The following is a 22,920-nucleotide window of genomic DNA, read 5'->3' on the forward strand; positions in this document are numbered from 1 at the left end:
ATATTGAACCGCGCGACGTCCCCGCCCGCTACGCGCTTCCGCCGGCGACTCGGAACCGAACACCTCGCCCCGCCGCACGTCGTCGGGGCCCCCACGATCGGTGGCGGGGAGACGGGAAGACACGTTGCGGCGGTGAGCGGCGGTTAGGCGACGATGAAAACCGAGAGAAGAGCGAACAGGATCAGAAACGGAAGACGAGCATTACCGTTGTCGTTTACATCACCGTCGGTCGTCAAACGATCCACTGCGGTCACCTCATTGCCTCCTTCGTGCGCGCTTACGTTAATCTTTTCGTACGTACCGCGAAAACAAACTGTAAATCCGTACGCGGATCCGCCGGACCCGCAGGATATCCGCAGGACCGAGGCATTACGGAACGTTCTTCCGGACGAGGTCTTCTCACGGACGGACTCCACGCACGCACTACGGTTTCGTGCGAATCATCAGAAGAAAACAAAAACTATTAGCAAATAACGCACGCGATTCAAGTATGTTGTCCAAAGGAGAGAAAACGTGTGGAACAAACGACGAACGTGTACTTAAGTCAACAATGAGTTTTATTAAATTTTTTTTTTTCAATCTCAACGTATTATTGCTATACAATAATATTTGAGTGTACATTATATACAAAAAAAACATACATAATATTATACACATACATAATAGGATTGGCACTTGTATACAGTTTTACCCTATCTTAAAAATTAGTCTATTGTCGTACATATACATACATATACATATGTATAATAAATAATTTATATTATATAACATATACTCACGCGCGCGCACACATACACACACACACACACACACATACACATATACGTAAAATATGTTTGTACGTGTATGTTTATTTATATATATATATATATATCTATTTTACAGACGTCGATATTTACAAAAATAAATAATTGATTTCGCGCAAAAACCGTTGAAACGTAAATATATGTATATATATATATATAGATAGATCGTCGTACACAAGAAATAATGTGAATACGGAAAATAATAATGCGATTCCCGTCGTACAGTACCATCAACAAGAAAAAAAAAAAGAAAGTCTTATGACAATTAATAACACAAATAATAAAAATAATATTAAACTAAACAAAAGTCGAAAAATATAAAATAAAAAATCCTTCAAGTGCTCGTGCAACGACTGCCTGTGTACATACTACAGTTGTATACTTCGCGCAGGGAAAATATAGTCGTAATAATAAAAATATAATATGAGGAACTAGTTAAAACAATAATTCAATCGAAGGCTTATACGGTGTATTGATGCGACGAGAAGGGAACGGGGGCAAAACAATGTATTTTACCGGAAAAAAATAATATTATATAAAACCTTTTTCGTAACATACGAAATTACGATACACGTAGTCGCTTATACGTGTACGATACGCGCACGTGTGATGGTTCGTTTTTGGTGACTAGTTTCCGTGTACAGTGATTATTATTACTGGAATAATAACAATAAAATTAAGAGAATATACGCGTAATTGCGAAGAAATGTACTACTATAATGTTTATAGAACGAGATAAATACGCGTCGCGTGTAGTCTTTGAGTACCGTTTTGGGGAGGCTGAACGCGAGGACCGTGCGCACTAGACGCTTGTTGTGGACCCCGGGCCACCACCGCCCATCGAAGGGGTTGGCGACGCAGGGGTGACGGACCGTCGACCGCCCCCGGGCGACAGCGACGAACGCGGTGGCGGCTGTTGTTGGTGTTGGCCGCCGCCCGGTTGGTGCGACGGCGGCAGGCCCTGCTGCTGCTGTTGCTGCTGCTGCTGCTGCTGCAGGCCTTGCGCAATGAGGTGGGCCATGGTGGGCCGGTGCGACAGGAGCGACTGCAGCTGGTGCGGATGGCCGAACAGTTCGGACGGGTGTTGGAAATAGTGCGGCAAATGCGGGTTGCCGTACAGCGGGTGGTGTGGCCGGGCCGCGGCCACCGCGGCCATCTTTAACTTTTCAATCTCGGCCTCTTGCAACCGCTTGGCTTTGGCTCTCCGGTTCTGAAACCATATCTTAACCTGCGAAGAAGATGAGAAAAGAAAATTAAAATTTTGTATAATGCAAATACTGCGGTTTAGCAGTGATGTCATTGATTTTTCGTTTATCCCTAACACAGGGACGACCTAACGCATTAAACACTTCGACCGGAATATCGCGGAGCAGAAGGGAAATTGAAAAACGGAATTTTTTTCTGACAAGCTAATTTCAGTCACTCGCGTTTTATTAATTCATCTTTTAAAATGTAATTACACTCTATTAATAATACACAATTTGGTACAAACGATAATTGTATTCATTGCGAAGAAACGAATTAGTTTCAAAATCGTAATTCGAGTTACTTGAACAATTCAAATACGTCCCCACCTGAACGGTACGCCTAATAAAATTCAACAATATCGGCATCGAACCGATGCGATCGAAAACGATAGCATAACGTTAAAATATTAAAAGCGAATCGATTTGTCGGTGACAAGTATGGACGGCCGCGGTAACAACGGACCGGAAATGAACTTTTAATATGTTATTACATAAGGTTTCGTAACGGAAAAGGATTTAAGTATTTACCTGGGTCTCGGTGAGGTGAAGTGAATTGGAAAACTCGGCCCGTTCCGCAATGCTCAGGTACTGTTTCTCCCGGAACTTTTTCTCGAGATTCAACAGCTGTTGCGTGGTGAAAGGCGTCCGGGGCTTCCGGTTGGGTTTGTGTTTGCGCAGGTTGCACTTGAGTTTCGGCGGTTCGCCGTTGTTAGAATCTGGAGACAAGAAACGAAAACATTTATGAGTATATTGCACACAATTGTCACCAAGATCACGTGTATCATTTGCACAAATGCTATTTCGTCGTTATATATACTGCTAAAGGGGCGAGCACGCGTTTTTAGTATCCACCCATTCCGTACGTATTGATAATTTGTTTACTACGTAATGGAACGTTTTGATTTCTACAATTAAGTAATAACTGAACAACTGGTACTAGTTTACTGCACCTAATGATAATGTAAAAAAAAAAATCTTAACCATCGGCCGATACCGTTTACCAACCAAATGTTTTACCAGGGGCGAACGCCCTGAAATAACCGCTTCGACACACCGTTGCTTATATTTAACGTCAGAGTTGGCGATACGTCTAAAATTTGATCGTTGGAAAAATTAAAACACGTGGCAGATTCAACGCAATAGGGGGTGTGGTAACCGCTACCCTTTAGACGTTGGCCTCCAAGCCCCGAAGGGACTAGGTAAATTGAGTCCACGATATTTTGTGTACCACTTTGAAAGCGGTAAATTGAGTCCCGGGAAAAAAGATTTTAGGTAAGTTGGGTCCCGGGGAAAAAAAGGTAGTAAGTAAATTGAGTCCCAACTACTAACTGCACTACCTTACCGTAGTCATTTTACAAATGACAATTCAGTGTTGTTGTTTCTATCGGTTATCGATTCCATTGTGATCAAATAACTTCGTAACGTCGTAACTTTGATTATTTCTAATTAATATACGTATATAGGTATACACCGTATATTAGTTTGTCGTATATCGTGTATCAGTTATCAGTTATCATCAATATTGATGATAGTTCTTATGATTACACACGAGTGTACGAAATCTGAAAATCACTATATTTTTCGTAGCGTGCATTGCGTACTGTACGTCGATTTGAGTTTGTTAAATTCGTATTCTTAAGTTTTTACCGAAAATGTTATAACACAATAATATTAAAACTGATTTCTAATAAAAATTATTAGGTATTTAAAAAAAAATCGTTTACCTTGGACTTCACCTACTACCTTTTTCTCCTCGGGACCCAACTTATCTACTACCTTTTTTTCCCCGGGACTTAACTTACCTATTGCCTTTATTTTCCCGGGACCCAATTTACCAACTCCCACCCCGAACACAGCGATGCACAATCGCTCGCAACAGCTACACGTCACACACACACACACACACACACACACACACACACACACTAATGTACAAGGTAGGACGCGAATTCGACGGGTTGACGCATCCCGTCTGTCTAAAAATACGCGGGGAACAACGTTGTACGATTAACAACAACGATGTGTGGTTCGTTTCGAAAGTTTGTGGCAGATTTAAACGCGCGAAAATCGAGGACGAAAAAAATGCAAAACTCACAGGCGGCGGCGGCGGCGGCGTTATCGCCTATAATAATATATTATTCGCGTTTAGGCCAGAGTGTTTTTTTTTTTTTTTTGTTTCTTTCCGACTTGGCACGACCCGTGACTTCGTGTACACACGCTCGGGCGCACACGTATCCAGTGCGCGCGTGTGCAGCCACGGGCCGGGTCGCGCCGATTAACGCGTATTTGACGCGTTCGTTTTAACGTGCATTTGTCTCGGTCCGGGAGCACGTGAGAGGGACCGGGGAGAGCAATTAGACGCCGCTAAAAATAATAATAAAACGACGGTGCCGCAGAGAAAACCGTTGTAGAGGAAAGGCATAAAAAAAAAAAAAGTCTCCCGATTATAGTGAGATGCGCCGGCGGAATGCGTTCACGGGAATACCTCTGCAGCGCTGCTGGACGTCTGTTCGACTTGCAGAAGCGCAGGCGAGACAAGAGAGAAACATCGCACAACGTACGCGCGACACAGATTCTACATAATACGAGTGCATAACGTGCGCACAACACTAACCGCATATACTTGTATGTATATTTATACGCCGTTTACGCGCCGCGAAACAATAGAATATAAATATTTGAACGCGATAAATGTTCAATACGAAAATATCGTTGCCGTCGCTATTCTATTTTATTGTTTCGGTCGCCGAGCGCTCGTTTATCCTATATAAACACACGTAACGTTACGTACATTGATGGATTATAATACCTGACGGTTGGATTCCGATCGTAATTTACGCGTGCATAAAAACTACTTAAATTAACCGTCGTGATACATATATGTATATGTATATGTATATATATATATATATCGAGAAAAAATTTAAGCACTCGGGTTATTATAGATCGTGGAATGCGAATTATACCACGGTCGACGGTGTTCGAGCTTCGGTTTTGGTTTTTTTCGATTTTACGAATCGCACGTGTTTTCTCTTATTTTTGTATTTTGTCGCACACGCGATATTATTCGTTTGTGCAGCTAACCATAATTTAAATATAAATGTAAATTCTTTGGAGACATTATGCAGACGAAATGAAATATATATGGTGCACGCGCAAAGCGATATCAGTTTATTAATTATGTTATAAAAAGTTTTTATTTGTGTAACAATAATACGTTTAACATTTGCATAAGCACGCGGCAATTATTACAGCAGTACAATAAAAGGCAGTTGTTTATTTTATAGAACAATATATTATTATTCATGATTAATCTTTTAATTGTCAACAATATTAGAATAATGACTAATCATTAAATATATGAAAATAATATATTATATTCAGATGTATAACAATCTAACCTATACAGTAATATCTAAAAGCGATTTATTTTCCAGCGAGTGGAAAAAATATTGGTTATAGAAGCGAATAGGGAAGATAATGAGTATACATCTGATGAGCAATTAAGGAATGAGCAAACTTAGACAAAACAGGTACAGATGAGACAGAGACAGCGAAGGAATCGTAAAAATTAATGTAAAATGAAGTAAAAGGAAAAGGAAATCGAGGAAGAGATGCTTGGATGGAACTGAAGGAATAATTGTTTTAATCGTTCAATGCTTAACATATTGTACTACAATAATTGTAAAGTAGTAATTTTATTGTTTGATTCTAAACGATAAGACTGTATCTTTAACACAATTAGTTGAAATAATACACCGCATAAACAATATTTAATGAAAATGTATGTTTTATAAAGTGAACTACAAGAGTTGAGTGCGGCTATCATTTATTAGCTGAAATGGTTTAATTTGATAACCCAACAATACTTCGATCGAAACATTTTTTTCGTTATGTCCTTTTCACCGATAGCGGTTCGAACACAAGCGTATTTATTGTGTTAACCTTAGTTTATTAGAGATTATCGACGTAGCACATCAGAAGTGTATTGAATTTCACGCTACCGATTGTAATCTATACTGAAAAATTGATCTCCAATCCCTGAGCCACCTTATTCTACGGATTTTTGCATTCGCAGAAAATGAAAAATAAGTTAAAACCGTATACAGCGTATTGATAACCCACAGGGTTAATCGAACGAATCGGCGAGAATTATACGGGTAATTTTACAAATCGATCGGTAATATTCCATACAATAATAACGAACGCGTAATTTTAATTATATAGAACGAAACGCGCGGATCGTAATCGCGTACAATTAAATCGGTTTTGCGAACACCGAAATTTCGCGATTCGAACGTTGTCGTTAACGACGGTTTTATGCACGTAAAATGGAAAGTCCAACAGTTATCGACGGTTAATGAGTCGCACAGGTATATATGTATATCGACGCGTAATTGAAGGTACCTTATGATAATTCGGTAAAGCACGATTGAGCATAAAACGATTGAGCATAGACCTTTTTAGCAACACGATTGAGCATAGAATATTTTATGCGACGTTGCCACATTCACGTTGCCAAAATTTTGTAATTTATTATTTTCTCGTATTATTACACCAATTATTATGATATCTGACGCGAGCCGTGAGCTTTATCGGCTTTATAAATTTTATCGACAATGTTATCGATTAATAAATTAGTTCCGGAGCAAAACGACGTTTTAAACATTTAGCATCGGGGGAAAATATAAGATAATTAAGATACAAATCCAAAATTATTATAGAAATAATATCAGTGTTCGATCACCTGTGTAGTGTATAGTGCGTGTATACTTAGTGCGTTTTTCTATTTTTTTAAAATATGGATATAACAATTATTTTATCGGAAAGAGGCAAAGAATTGGCCCTAGTTAATTTATACAAGTATAAATTAATTGGAGAGCGAAAAAAAGACAATCTTTTGAGATGGAGGTGTACTAATAATAAATGTTCGGCAATAATGTTCTCGGGTTTCGATAAACGTAAAGTGATTGAAACTGCTGGACAACATAATCACGATAAAAATTCTATTGAGAAAATAGAAACGCAAGTTTTAAGAGAAAATTGCAAAAGAAAAGCTGAAGAATCAATTTACACACGGCCACTTAAAATTATTCGCACCGAACTTTTAAATTCTTCTCCAACATCAAATTTAAACAATCAAAATGTAAGAAATGTACGGAAAGCAATGTATGATAAACGGAAGCAGACCTATCCTAAATTACCAACTTCTTTGGATGAAACAATTCATCAATTAAGTGACTTAAAAAATGAAGAATGTTTTAAATATAAGGGTCAACAATTCATTTACATGCCGACTGATGATAATTTTGTATGTTTAACTACAGAACAAAATCTACAATTTATGACAAATAATTGTACTGAGTATTTTGGCGATGGCACATTTAATTATGCTCCAAAATATTTTATTCAATTGTACACAATACATGGATATAAAAATGGATACTACTTACCACTTGTTTACTTTTTTTTACCAAATAAAACTAGGTCTACTTATATTAAAATGTGGCAATTTTTAAATAATTTATGTTTGAAATTATGCGAAAAAAGTTTGCAAATTAACACATTTCATGTTGATTTTGAAATTGGAGCTCATCAGGCAATTACAGACGTGTTTGGAAATATTAAAATAATTGGATGTAGATTTCATTTAGGACAATCATGGTGGAAAAAAGTAAGAAACAGTTATATAATATAGTGCTTTTTTACTAAAATATAATAATTTGTTTGTAGATTGTTGGCGAACCTTCACTCAGAATAGCATACATGGACAACAGTAATGAACTAGGGAAATGGTTGAAAATGTTTTTTGGTTTGGCGTTTATTTCCCCAGAAGAAGTAGTTGATGCATTTCACGAGTTAATATCAATTTGTCCAAATGATGACGGTTTCATATTTTCTGATTACATTATACACAACTATATTGAAGATCACTGCCAGTTTCCTCCAAATATTTGGGCGGAAACTCCTTCGCTAAACCCAAGGTTTTTAACAATATTTTTTAAAACTTATTATAAAAACTTTTTTTACTAATTTGTATTGTTTTATTTAATTTTTTTTAGAACGACCAATGCAGCTGAAAGCTTTCATCGCACGTACAATTCACAGTTTTATTCACCTCACCCCCATGTTCATACAGTCGTTAGGGTATTGATCGAAACACAAGCGGAAACATCGACTAAGATCAATTCAATTCGACACAAGCCTGGAAAATTACAATCCGCAAAAGAAATAAAAAAAAATGAATTGAATATTCAAGCCTACAGCCAGTTTTTAAATCGTAAGAATACGGAATCTTTATTAATTTATTTAAGTCAAATTGGAAGCAGATACCAAGGTGTATCAATTTAATTTATTATTATCAAAAAATCTAGCTAGGTATATTATACTGTATTATAATATGAATGTGACAACTATTTATAAATATTTTGATTTTATTATTTTGATAAGTCATAAGTCATAACTATTATTATTATTTTATTATTAACAAAAATATCTATATACTGTGACAGCTATTTATACTACTATCATAAGTATTTTCATGCATATTAAATATTGACTATGAAAACATGATATTTTTTTGTCATGTTATATTTTGATTTATTATAATTATTTAAATAAATGTTTTTATACGATACAGTTCAAAATTGAAAATGGCAACGTTGCAGAGTTTTTTTATGCTCAATCGTGTTGGTTTTCTTTTGTATTTCAATTTCCTTTGATACGCCGACAATTTATGCTCAATCGTGTCGCAAAAAAGGTGTTTTATGCTCAATCGTGTCGCAGCCATGATAATTATACCACGCGACAATTATGAATAATTATCTAGACAATTAATAATGATTATGTATTCATGGTGTATTTATAACTCGGCAGAGTTGATGAGTGATACGAATGAATCGTGTTGCGAAATCGGTCGAAAGCGTAAATTGCACCGGGTTCAAGCGCGTTCGCTCAAAATATGATGGTAAATTACTGTGTGTGAAACGTCGAACGAATACAAATTCGTTTCTCGAACGAGAAAATCGGCTCATAACGTTTGCAAAACATTTTGTTTAACACTGCCAGTGGCGACGAAATGGTAAATCGGTTGATTATCATATTGTTTTTATACGGCGCACGCGGACGAAATATATTGGATGCGAATTTATTCGCCGCGGAGATAAAATTAATACGAGAACCTAGAGTCGGACGACGAACACGCGAAGAAGTACGTGTATGTAAATAATCGTTTCGATCGCCAAAAGCCGTTAACGTGATCTCCGAAAATACGTTCAGAACGAACGCGGAGTATAGATCTATTGATCTATTCGATGATGGGTGGGGAGGGATGATTAGGTGGGGAACATTTTTGAAACAAGAAACTTGAAAACTTACCGGGTGATCCGGAGTTGAGACCGGCCGAACCGAAGGCGGGAAACGCGCCCGCGTAGTGCGGATGCCATGGTCCCGGAGCCGCGGGATGTTGCATGCCCGCGGCCGAGTAGGCGGCCGCTGCGGCCGCGGCGAACGCGGTGAACGGCGTGGGCCGGACCGGGGCCACCGGATGGTGCTGGTGATGGTGGCCACCGGCCGCGGCACCACCGGACATCATGAACGCGGCGCGCGCGGCCATGGCTCCGGCGGCGGGTTGCTGGAACTGATGGTGCTGGTGGTGCGACAACGGCGGCGACGGGTGCAGCTGGACGGGCGACCGACCGCGATCCGGAGTGCTGGACGAGCACCGACCTCCGTGCGGCCCGTCGGTTGTCTCCACGTCCACGCTGTTGCGGTCGTCCTCGTCGTCGTCCGGCGTGTCCATGTCGTCGTCGTACACGGAACCGGGCGTGGGCGACCGGACGGGCCTGGTGTCGGCCAGCAACGCGGCCACGCTGAACTTGATGTGACCCGACGGCCGGGCTGCGGCCATCACGGACGACGGGCTGCTGGCCGTCTCGTGCTCGTTGTTGTTGTTGTTGTTATGGCTGTTGTTGTTATTGTTGCTGATGTGATGGTGGATGATGTGGTGCTGCAGGTGGTTGTTGATGGGCATTACCATGTTGGTAGCGGCCGCGGCAGCGGTTAGCCGCAACGGCTTACCGGTGGTCTCGTCGCCGCTGCAGTCCATCGGCACGGCGGCAGTGCGTTGTTGCTGCTGCTGCTGCTGCTGCTGTTGTTGGTGCTGCTGGTGCTGGTGTTGTTGGTGCTGCTGCTGTTGCTGTTGTTGCTGCTGCTGTGCACCGTTGTTGGAGGACGGCGTCAGCGGCGGTGGCGGCAACAGATGGTTGAGCGCTAACACTGTCATATTGGTGGCCCCGGTCTGTTCTAGCATGTGTGTCCGCACGAACGGTCGGCAAAGCGCATTCAACACTCGCGGCTGACCACCGACGGCAGACCGCTGCAGTGAGTGGCGACGGACCGCGTGCCGTTATGCATAAATATCGGCCGAACGCGTGTCGTCGTCCACGAACGGTATTTGCGATAAGAATGAATAAGTATTTAAATATACGACTGTGATACGTTAAAGACGGTCAACACTCGCGAAACGGCTTTACGGTTTAACGAATAAGACGCGGAGTGCGCGAACTGAAAAAAAATGTAACATAAATCACAGCGGTCCACGGTAAACGTATAAAACGAGCGCGTGTATGTGTGTGTGTACTAAATATGTTTGTACAGTTGTCCCGTAACGGCGGCGGAACGCGAACAGTAGCGATGTCGTCGGTCGACTGAACGTCCGATCGGTAAACGCCGCCGCTGCGGTGCGGTGGCCTCGTGACGGCGGCGGCGACCGGAGCGCGCCCGGTAGTGGCCGCCGGCGCCGCCCACCAAAACGGTTACGCCCCCACGGCGGCCCCCGTGCCCCGACCGGTCGTCGCATGGGTGGACACGACGGCGTTCCGTCAATACATACACGTCTCGTTCGCCCGCGGGCCGCGTTCGTGCTCGCGCTCACCACTCACGTTTTATTCATTATTGTCGTCTCGCGCGCTCGTTCGCCACCCCACCAACCACCCCTCGATCGGTCCGTTCCAGCCCTGGCACCCCTTTGCGTTCGATGCGCGCACGCACAACGATGACAACACGCACGATCCACGGGTCCGTACAGGAGCATCGATTACATGTATGGTTAGGTTCGGTGCTCTAGGGTTGGACGGAATGCCACGACTAATTTTCAAAAATTTTAGCGTCCCCATTATTACGTTATAATTATAACGCTTAACAAGTTTTGGGGATGCTCTTTCTCTTTTTTTTTTTTTTAAAGCTAACGGATTCCCCTTTCCGCTTCAATTTTACCGAGTCGAGCACCGATTAAAAAAGTGTTTTGTAATCAATGGTACGCGCGCGCGTATGATTGTCCGTACCGCGATCGACGTTCGTGAACGAAAAACAGCGATCGACGAAAACAATGAAAACGACCCCTCGCGCGTTACACACCGATCGTATTGACCAGTTCGGAGACGTTCGCCGGACGGATTGCAATAACGCGTTGCGTTCGGCTCGGCTTTTGTTCATCGTCGGGTTTTTGCGCGACGATGCGAGGAAATCGCCCTGCGACCGCTTGTACCACGGAAGGGATCAATCGATCCATCGGTTTTCCTACACTAGAATATTCCCCGAGTACAGATTTATATGGTCGAAGGATTAATCGCGCGATACGGTGGAGTCAATGCATTAGCGTCGTTATAACATATCACGAACGATAACATTATATCGTTATTATCATAATGAATTATAACGATAATTAGAATGTGAAATAAATCTAAATTAATTAGACGCTTACGCGATATCAGTGTTGAAATGAATCAAAAATTGTAATCGCTTATTCGCGTTATTAAGATTAAAAATAAAGCACTGGTGTGATAGAGATGATACCTGGTACGCGTAATATGAAATTAAAAAACGCAATAACCTTATCTGTAGATAACTACGAATAAAATAATTCAAGTACACCTAATGTTATAGTTACCAGCTACTTGTTTTTAGAAACGTTTACACTCGTTAATATTTGAGACACGTTATTAATTTGAATAATTATCCCGCGCGCTGTGATGTATAAAATCAAAGAGCCTCATTATAAGAGCATATTATAATACTCATAATACGGCTTCAGATAAGGAAATTACAAATTATTTCAAGAATTTTAATGTTACACAAGAGTAATAAACGACTTTTTCGTGAACATTTGACCCGGAATTATCATCATTTTTCATATTAATTTAAATGTTATCTGTGTATATATACCATATATATTATTACAGTATTATACGTTTAAATAATTGATTTTTGATATTTTATCTTTATGAATATATAATAATATATTGCTTATGGGTGTGTGTGTGTGCGTGTTTTTTCTGTACGATTGGTTTTTAATCTTTGTACTTTTTATTTACTTTTTGTGTATATTTATTAATTATTAAATGAAAACCTGTTTCGTGTGTGGAGGTAAGCATAGTGTACGTATTCAAATAACAATAAAATATTGTTGAACAACGTTTTCCGATCGGTGCAGACAAATACAAATATAGATTAACCAAAAACCTACGTATTGATACTTATTATATTCCTATCTGTATAATCATTGCAATTAGATTACGTTATTGCAATACACAAACCGTATATTTTATATATATATAAACCTTGACTGCCGTTCGAGTTTAAAATATACTATTTATATACGACTTATGCACGATGAAAAATGATAATCGACACGAAAATAGAGTTTATTTTGGAGATTTACCTGTTCGTTCTTTACATGTATTTATGGATATTTTATTTTCTCTTCTCATTACGGCTAAAGATAACATTGAACAACGTTTATAACCCAGATCCCCGATCCCATACTGCCATCGTATATTATAACTATACGTTAATCGTGCTCTAATATAAATAAGCTCCAGTATATATAGAATTTTACGTGCACAGAAAAACCTAAAATCCAAATAGACCTCAATAAAAATGTTATTACTAGATTGGTCGGTAGAGTTGTAAACGGTTCGACGTCAGTGAACATTTTCAAAGGTGTCGTATAGTCTTCGATTTATGATTTCAACACTGTTGCAACTATATATTGCAGTATACATGTGTAGATATTTCACATTTATGAACATATAAATGCAATTTATTCTGATGTGTAATTACAACACAATTGAAATCGTAAACATTTTATAGAAACAGAAACAAATTATTTACTACCAACATTCTTTCGATGCAGTAGAACCAGTCTGGAAATAATGTTGATTTTAAAAACTACAACAATGTAGGTATTTTTTTTTTTAGCTTCATCTTTAAGATCATACTTCAATACCATTATATTAATCGATTTTGTTACTGTTTGTTCATAACAAATTTAAAAACGCTTTGGTCTTTATATATATAAAATTATGGCCGACTTAGGGGAGGGGGGAATTATACCATCTCACAATCGAATGATTTATTTATATAGTCCACAATCATTAACGAATTAATTAGTAACGAAATAAGTAACATTGTTATTGTAGAATTTTGTATTAGAAAGCAGTCAGCAAATAAGTTTATTTAAAACCCCCCCCCCCTCCTCCCTTCAATATTTGCTAGCGCCGGTTCTGCATATCATACATTTATATTTATCATTATCTAATTTGAATTAAAATATTACGCTCTTTCAAGGGATAACAATTCTAAAACTTACTCGTTCTGATTTCGAAATTAATTATGTTATCTAAAATTAACAACTACCAATGTGTGTATAGTAAATATGAGATTTCTCGTTCATATGAATATTCATAACACCACAAAATCATTGACAGAGGTCAATAATTGTAAAGATTAATTATAAATAGCAGCACATATTTTTCTCGTAACTTATACAAATCCACTATAAAGTGTGTGTAGAAAATAATTATGTGAAAAGCTTATAAGAATATGATATCATCTGCAACGTGTACGTTATTCGTGAACGGTTTCACAACAGTGAAAAAAAAATTGAAATAATTTAACAATTCCGTGATGTTATCGCGTTTACACGTATTAAATACTAATTATATATATTTATGTATATACACACAACATGCACATATATATATATTTATATTTATATACTTATTTATTGCATATATATATATATTTATATTTATATTTATGCGGTACGGCCCATTAGTATGTGTAGTGAATTATATTTTTTTAATTATTATGTAACTACGCGGGACTCGTTCGGTCGTAAATTAAAAAAAAATATTAATTTTTTTTTTTTGCTTGTCGTCCACCCGTTTACCTCGTCACGGAGCTGCAGCAACAGTCTATTGTTTTCATGTCAGCCATATACACTTGCGTAGTAGGTAACGTGTCTACCGAGTGTATATTGCGATCGGAACGATAATGTTCTCGTGTCGCGCACTAATTGTTTAAATTAAAACTCAACACTACGTTGTATTCGTGTACGCGCGTATACGTGTATGGAAACCGTTTTACTCGTATACGTAGTGATTAGGTGTATGAATATAAGATATTAATTATCTCGTACTAACCTGTGGGCGTGTGTGTGTACTTGGTTGACCAAAGTTTCTGCCGTCATGGATTCGAGCACTGAAACAAAAGATACTAGGCTACAGGTTGCTTTTTCCGTTTAATGTTTAATACAATATTTATTGTAACACGTTGTATGATTACTATTGTTTTATATACACCCATTATTAAATATGCGTTTTACGTTCTCATCGTCGGAGTATAGTTATCACGCGTACACGTACGCCCAACCGGTATAAACCTTTAAACGTGTACGTGAAAATTGGTCGACCGCATAATTAGTGCAAAACGTCGAGACACGGTGTACTTAAAATATCTTAGATGTTGTGTTCAATTCATGCCGTCGCCCAGACAGGATTTGAGTACACAGTATTATTCTAATTCATTATTTAGAGTTATTTAGAGAATAGGGCAATAGTTTTTAAAAATGTTCAATTTTGCATTGATAAATCGTGATTTAAAAAAAAAATACCGAATTGTATTCGCGATTGGATACTTCGTAAGTTATTCGTCGCCGAATATGTTATAATATCGTGCACGGTTTGTGTATTTATACGCATTCGACACCATTAACGTTATAAAATATCCCGTGTCCACGTGGATTTAATATTCGTTCAGGTTTATCCGCCCAATAAATTCGAACGTGTAATGTAGTGTGTTTTAATGTAAATCAGTCTGGATTTTTTCAACAGATGATCGATTTGAATAGGTAAACGGTTTTCTCATTTGTATATTATACGTAATGTTTGTAAAAGTTTTATGTCTGTGAAATAAATATAATTAATAATCATCGAAACGACTGTTGCACGTCCTCTTATCGTGTACGCAAACACGACGATATTTACGGAGATAATGTTAATACTTAAAATTAAATATACCCGAGAGCGCGCGTTGGTCGTTGTAAATTATAATATAAATTATAAGTAGGTAATGTTGTAGACCGTTTCGTATCGCGTACGGCGATCAAATTACTATTTCACTTGTGTGTACCTGTTATTTATTCGATTAGATGTATACGAAACATGGAAGTGTATCGTAACGAAATTAACGCGTTAACGACCGCGTTGGCCAATATTGCGTGAATACCGTAATCAATGAGTTACCTGATGTACGGTTAACTAATATGAGTAATTATATAACAATATTTTCGAATTTAATTGGTTCGGAAAATTAATTTTACATTTAGCCGACACACACGCACGCACAAGCACACGCATTTGCATAGGCACGCATTTAAATCACATTATTTGTATAATTAACGCAATTGTCAACGTTGCATAAAGCAAATGCGAAATGTATTGAATGTATCGCAGTTATATTGTGCCGACGACGAACGAACGCGAGATACCGCAACACAGCGCGGTTATAGTGGTACTCGTACGGCTGTATAATATTATATGTGCGCCACGGGGCGCGTTATCTCGTTCACATCCAATTGAGTCGACTAAACGCCGAAAGACGTTATGCCGACCAAAACTTGGACGATTAGCTGGCAAGTCGGAATGTGCAGAATGTTTTCGGATCGTGTACGTGACGACGACGACGTGTACACGATGAAGTAATACTTCGCGATCGCAAAATACTTCGCAGTGCTCGCGAACTTGTTGTTCGGCCCGTAACACGGGTACAATACACACGTTAACGAAACACATGCGCTGGTCGCAGCGGATTCATGTGTGTGTGTGTGTGTATACGTACGTACATTACATACAGTGGCGCACACAAGATTTTTTTCCGGGGGGCGGGGGTCAAGGTAAAAATATATCACGTTTTACAATTAACAAAGTAATGAAGATCCTTAATATATTTTGACTTATTTAATAGCATTGATAATAGAATAGACTATTCTATAATCAATGATACCAGATATTCAATACTAACTCTTCATATTTCAAACTTGTAAGATTTGAAAATTTTAACCTAGACATCGGAGAAAATTTCGGGGGGATTAAAACCCCTTACCTTCCCCCCTTGTATGCGCCACTGCTTACATATGTTTACGCAGTGCACGACTTGGCAAATTTAGAGAAGTGTTAAAATTATAACGTAATAATTATAGGGGGACGCAAAAATTTCTGAAAATTAGTAGGGATACTCCGTCCCCATGCGTCCTTCCACAAGTCAAGCACCGTGTATACGTGTATTGTGTACGTAAGTGTACGCATTACCTTTGCCCGTAAAACTGACCGTATTGTACGTGTGCGACTTGCGCTGCACTCCGAACATATTTTAAGTAATTTTCACTAGGTGGCACTTCAATAAAAAATTGTCTATCATCGCAGTCCACAAACATGGTGTTCTTCCGCGGAGGAACATACAGGGAAAATCAACTTCTGTTACTACGTCTTTATGAGAATGTGTTGGTCGGTGGCACCAGTGGCGTATCCAGGATTCATTTAACGGGGGTGTTTTAAAATTTAATAGACCTACGATAAGTGGTGGGGGGACTCTATGTTACATCAATAAATTTATTTATATAAATTATTATATTAAGACGGTATATGTAAATAATTGTACAAGTTGTATACAACGTTTATTCAAATTATGCTGTAAGCGAGCTTGCAATTCGGTGAAATACCATAAAATACGGTCGACGGTGAGGGGGAGGGATGTTCTAACACCATATTACCCCCCCTCCCTAAATATGCCCCTGAGTGGCACGATCACCCACCATTTGGTAGTATTCTGTTATCACTGGAAGGCACTCGGACCACGTAATTTGCATGTTAAAATACGCTCCGGCTACACTCGTACTTGTTGGTGTTTCCCGTTCGTGTGAGTTCAATGCACGTTTTCGCCGCGCGCACGAAGCGATCTACCGGACGAACCTTCGCAATTGAATTCCAATTGGAAAGTTCAGCGTCACCGTATGCTAATCGCTTCGTACGGGCATCCGAATAGATTTTGTGGACCTGTAAGCGGTGGCACTCTGCCTCGCCTGCAACGGCTGTGTTGCGAACGCGCACGTAAACTGTATTATAATGTACGTACATATGTGTCATAGGTAGTGGTTGCGTTCAACATCATGAATAAATCATAAATAAATATAAATATATATATATATATATATATATAAATGGTCGATTCACGATAACTCGAAGTTAAAGGAGGATAAAAATTCACTTCGATATATCTAACTAATTCGTAGGGGAAGAATTTTCTAGAGGAATAAAACACAATTCGAGTCAGGGGCGGGTTTTATCACTAACCAAGGGAGGGGCTAATGGAGGTTTAAGAATTTCGTTAGTTGGTTTTTTAAATCTTTATATATATAATTTTAAATTACAGAATATGTTTTTGAGTTCTTCACAAGCAAGTCATTTTTTTCACAATAATGACAAAGTGTAAATAGTTACATTATTGGTATCAATTTTAATCTGAAACCATTTTAAAATATAGGTAAATACATATGATTAACAACAAAAGTGAGCTTATTTATTTATTTATAAAAAATATATATAAAATAGGTACCATATTCATCAATGACCATTAACGATATTTTATTATAATTATTAATATATAATAATACTTTGCTTTATAAAATAGATAGCTTAATCCCAAAGGGGGAGCTAATGCCCCCTTAGCTACTCCCTTATACCCGCCCGTGATTCGAGTTGTCAAGTTATTTGAGTTATCGAGGTTCGAGTTATCGCGACTCGACTGTATATCATAAATAAACGCAAAGTTTGCGTTCGACACGCATTTTACTATTCGTTGCTGTCTGTATGTGCACAAAACGACAGTTTTCCCTTCTGCTGCCCGTCTCCGCGCGGGATCATTTCCGTACGCGCAACCACCCGGGAGGTTGTTAAAGTCCGAAACGAAAGCAGCGTTCGCAATACGTTGCGATGCGCACTGGACAACAATAGCGTATATAGGGGGGGGGGGGGTGGGGAGCTACAGCCCCCCAAAATGTTTTAAAAAACTTAAAAATGATTTTAAACGTTTGTTATATTTTAATGGTGTTTTACACTTATTTAGGATGTGCGTCCAACGTCAAATCGTTTTGGGCACGTTCAGTAAATGAAATGTAGATAAGTACTTATTGTGTCTTGTTAGTTATTCTTAGATAGATAGTAGTAATCTAACTCTGTCCACAGTAGCCCCTCCCGAAAATATTTTCTGTATACGCCACTGCTGGACACCTCTCTAACATTCGTATCGTTCGCATTACGTCTCACAGGTGCTTCGCAAACACACAATCATAATTATCCTACTCGTCCGGTATTCCAGATCGTTTTGATTCGTATTGGTTTACCTCGTCGCGTTCGGGTTACCGCCGTCTGAGCGTCACAATCGTATGCGTCGCAAAAATATATGGACGCTGGACTTATGTGCATTTTTCTCAGGTTCCAGTCGATCGGTAAAACTGTTGTCGACGTATATCGATATGTAGTCTTCGATTAAACCGATCGCATACGAATACTACCAACAGTTATAGTAGCGGTAATAACAGCTTCGGGTTGAAAAACAAATTAACTTATTTAACCTAGAGCGATAGATTCACTTGGTTTGACGACCGTTCAAGCGCATAAGTTTCAAATAATCGGCTCGAACGGTACACGTGTTCTTACGTTTTGGCCGAGCGCGAACGCAGCGTATAATACATACCGACGTCGTGTACGGCACAACGTACATAATGCGTACAAACGTCCATAGAAATATTATCGGTTACAATGGACACCTTCCGTTTCGCGTCCGCTGCACGACTTGAAGTTAATTTTTTCCCGATACACGTGTACAGATTTTTTTTTTTTAAACGCGTAGCGTGTTTTATGAAGTCGAATATATGTATAAATATATATATATATATATATATACTCACGCATACGAGTATATACTGTGCGATATTTTATGTTCGTGTAGGCACTTGAATGCGGCGTCGGCAACGGGCAATCAAATGGATGGACTGCGCCGTGCAACATACACATACGAGTACATATATTGCGCTACGCGTGTAACGCGGCATGGTTGGCCTGAAAGAAGGAAGATGGGATGAAAAAAAGGCTAATTCCGAACCAGGTGCAGCCGAGGTGTTCGAGCGCCGCGTATCCATACCCTATGGGTATAACGTTGTAGCGTAATGCCTTTTGTCAATCGAATACACACGTGCATTGTCATTCGTGCGCGGGGATCGGGTCTTCGTCGTGCGTATACAAAACGATATTATTGCGCGCGCCCGTAAACCGTACCGCGTGGACAATGGTGTTTGTTTGAACTGTACATGTTTCCAGAAGTGTCTAATCGCAGCAGCGGCAACGTAAACCGCTACCACATTTTCGTGCGCGCGCCAACGCAAACACGGGTTGAACCGAAAAATTAACTCGAAAATCGGTAGTGTGATAGTGACCGGTGTGTTTAGAGACGAAACGTGGCCGTGCACGTATGCGCGCATATTCGCAGTTGGGAACGATGTTGTTATTTGTTTCGAACAAAAATCTCTAAACTCGACTAAATCGTCTATTTCTAATCATTAGAAATTCTTCGCGGATCACGTTCCGCAGAAGTCCGTTGCACCAGCGTGTCATACGCGTCCGCGCCGGTGCTTGTAGGGGGATACATGATTCCGTATAAAAATACAGCGCGCAACAGCGGCTCTTATCACGAATATAACGTCAGATCGTCTCGTTACGTATTCATTTATTTTATTGTCGTCGACGTAGCCGCACACCGTTCGTCTCGTTAAATTGACGTCTCTGTTCGCGTACATTCGATCTCGCTCCCTTACACGGTCGCCCGCACGTATTGTATATTACTATTGCGTGCACGAAACAGAAATGCGTATAGGCGCGCGGCGGACGCGAGACGGCGGTCGTCGCGGGTATATTCTTTTTCGTCCGCGTGTCCTTAAAAAGGCATCATCCCGTAATTGGGTTCGCCTGGTCGTGCGCGCGCGCGTTTATATACGACGTGATTCAAATGCGCGCATTGCGTTTATACGCATACGTAGATGTATACCGCGCACGGTAATGTGTGCACATCGGCGGCACTAAGAGTACGCGCGTTTCACGTCCGAAGTAGCGGAACGATTTATCTGTACTTACTATACGAGGAGAACAATTTAACAAATAAATCGTTCCGTTCACGGTCGAAAACGCTAAATACCCTACGTTCACACGGAGTGAACATCGTGTAATCGATCGAACGGAAATCGCCCGTCGAACAATATTCGTTAATTTCGACGGTACGATACCTTGATATGCCCATGGTTTTGTTCAGAATTTTGGCGACCATCGCATTCATTTCATTTAATGTACCGCGTATCGTGTGTCGTGCACATCGTATATTATTATACTTGTGGCTGCAGCACCGATGTATACGTGTACTTTTAAATTAAAAATACTACGTCAATAATTCATTTTTCGGCCTTAACAGTTTTAAAAAGTTATGACTAGGCTTAGGGATTTCTAGTTCTATGCTAAAAAAGTAAATAGACTTTAAAAAAAAAAAAACCAAATATCCATTAAAATATGCCTATATATTTTATTATTATTATTTTAATTATTGTTAATTGTATTAACGTAAACAATTTTGTTTTTTATCGATCTGAGAATTATCGATCAAGCTCTATGCTTGATTGTGAGCCTGAAACACAAAATAAAACAATCAGTTTACAATCAATTTTAATTGTTTAAAATTGTTCACTACTTTTTTACCTTGAAAATCGAACTGTACTATAATTCATTTTCCATTGAACTTTTTCAAATTTAAATCTATGGCCGTTATTTAAAAGCAAATTTTTTTTTTTTTGAAGTGAATAGAATTTATCATATGATCTAATCTCTGGTAAATGTGAACGTTATCGCGGAATATACGATAAATTTCTATCGGTTACAAACACATCAGTGCAATTTGAATTTGAACAATGTAAATCGAAAACCACGTTTAAAATCGCGACATTTATAAATACGTGGCATACAATAAGATATATGAGTAGATATGGTATAATATGACTGTTTACAGCACTTAAAACCTACATACTGCTAAAATATTCTTTAAAAATTAGAAACTATAAAAGTATATGCAAAATAAATTTTAGGATTTAGATTCCTTTCATCACAAACAGTATTTCTGTCTGACTCTCCTATATTATTAGTCTTTCAAAATAAAAAATATCCAAATGCTAAAAGTCCCCAAGCCTAGTTATATAGCTATAGAGAATTCGTTATATCCCATACGGTCATTGCTCTGTAATAAATTACGAATAATAATATTACTATTACTGTACATACAAGTATATTTATACAACAGATTAAAGCGACAAAAGATAAATGGGTAACTTTATATATGTGTGCATTACAGAGTCCACTAAATATAATTTACTGATAAATAACTTGCATTAATGATGTGTACATAATATAGGTTTTTGTTGCAGTTTTCTTTTGTGGATGATTCAAAAGCGTTCGTATTCGGTGCATTGTACGAAAATGACAAGTACAAACTCATTGTCAGGAGATGATACGCTTAACCTACATACTTGTGATCCGTATACCTGTAAAAGGAAACTACCGAGTTTTATTCGGTTTTCATTCGTTTTAGATCCCCAATTCGTTTCGCTCGATCCTTGAAGTAAAAAAAAAAAAAAAAAAAATCGAAGAAAAAACACCGGAAGTATAACCTTCCGGCATCCAGTGTGGATCCTTCAATTTGTCTTTTACCGAAAAAAAATAACGAACACAACCGTAATAGTACTGCGACAATGCAAGAAAAAAAATCATTTATATTACATTCTTTCCGTCGTCGTCGTCGTCGTTTATCAATGAATAGGTTTTTTTTTAACATCATTTAATACGTGTCGTGTTCTGCAACGCACACCTACGACGACGGGCGCGCAGAGGACATGGCGCACATGGTACAATACGTGCGCGTACGCCATTAAACGCGTTACACCCTCAGGGACGTTTATCGGAAATTATCGTGTGTAATATACTCGCGCGTACACAATCGGATTTGACGATCGGCCCATTAGGTCGGTCCCGCTGTGGATACGAATATTAATAACTACCAATTTAAACAGTAGAACGCTGTTGAAAAATCGGAGACGTATCATTAGGCCCGCCCGGCGGACCTTTGTGCGAATCGCCGAGAAACGGATACGAATCGCACCACACTGTATTCGCGGCTAAAGCGGTTTTCGATAATATATTATTAACCCACGGTGCAATGGATACGTGTAAACCATTGAGTAAGAATGGAAACGTACGTAAATAAATATAAAAGCGTACAGCGATTCCAAAAACCTACAGTTTTTCAAACGTACGAAACATAGATAATAAACGGTACGATATTAGGTATTATTACGATATTATTATATATAGGTACGCGTTGTATCAAATTATGTGATCAATTCAATTCGACGTGTGTTACTATTAGGGATCGGATTT

At 39.0% G+C, this 22,920-nt stretch overlaps 2 protein-coding genes across 2 annotated transcripts; one reads left to right on the forward strand and one right to left on the reverse strand.

Annotated features, from left to right (window-relative positions):
- Positions 1-893: 893 nt before the first annotated feature.
- Positions 894-10,774, reverse strand: LOC112680370 (muscle segmentation homeobox-like). The gene is made up of 3 exons (XM_025550456.1): positions 9,431-10,774; positions 2,582-2,769; positions 894-2,034 (listed from the first exon to the last, which is right to left on the reverse strand). Exons 1-3 carry the CDS (start codon positions 10,362-10,364, stop codon positions 1,609-1,611), a joined length of 1,548 nt encoding a protein of 515 aa, XP_025406241.1. The 5' UTR covers positions 10,365-10,774; the 3' UTR covers positions 894-1,608.
- LOC112680379 lies at positions 7,566-8,461 on the forward strand. The gene is made up of 2 exons (XM_025550466.1): positions 7,566-8,037; positions 8,116-8,461. Exons 1-2 carry the CDS (start codon positions 7,820-7,822, stop codon positions 8,402-8,404), a joined length of 507 nt encoding a protein of 168 aa, XP_025406251.1. The 5' UTR covers positions 7,566-7,819; the 3' UTR covers positions 8,405-8,461.
- Positions 10,775-22,920: the final 12,146 nt, after the last annotated feature.

This window comes from Sipha flava, unplaced genomic scaffold (genome assembly GCF_003268045.1).
Source record: "Sipha flava isolate LNK unplaced genomic scaffold, YSA_version1 101_pilon_pilon, whole genome shotgun sequence".
Classification (NCBI taxonomy): domain Eukaryota; kingdom Metazoa; phylum Arthropoda; class Insecta; order Hemiptera; family Aphididae; genus Sipha; species Sipha flava.

Excerpts from the sequence above, each read along its gene's own strand:
- LOC112680379 (XM_025550466.1), top strand. The coding sequence starts at position 7,820 with ATGGACAACAGTAATGAACTAGGGAAATGGTTGAAAATGTTTTTTGGT. Across the intron at positions 8,038-8,115 it reads ACTCCTTCGCTAAACCCAAG|AACGACCAATGCAGCTGAAA; the intron begins GTTTTTAACAAT and ends AATTTTTTTTAG.
- LOC112680370 (XM_025550456.1), bottom strand. The coding sequence starts at position 10,364 with ATGCTAGAACAGACCGGGGCCACCAATATGACAGTGTTAGCGCTCAAC. Across the intron at positions 2,770-9,430 it reads TCTCAACTCCGGATCACCCG|ATTCTAACAACGGCGAACCG; the intron begins GTAAGTTTTCAA and ends TCTTGTCTCCAG. Across the intron at positions 2,035-2,581 it reads TTCACCTCACCGAGACCCAG|GTTAAGATATGGTTTCAGAA; the intron begins GTAAATACTTAA and ends TCTTCTTCGCAG.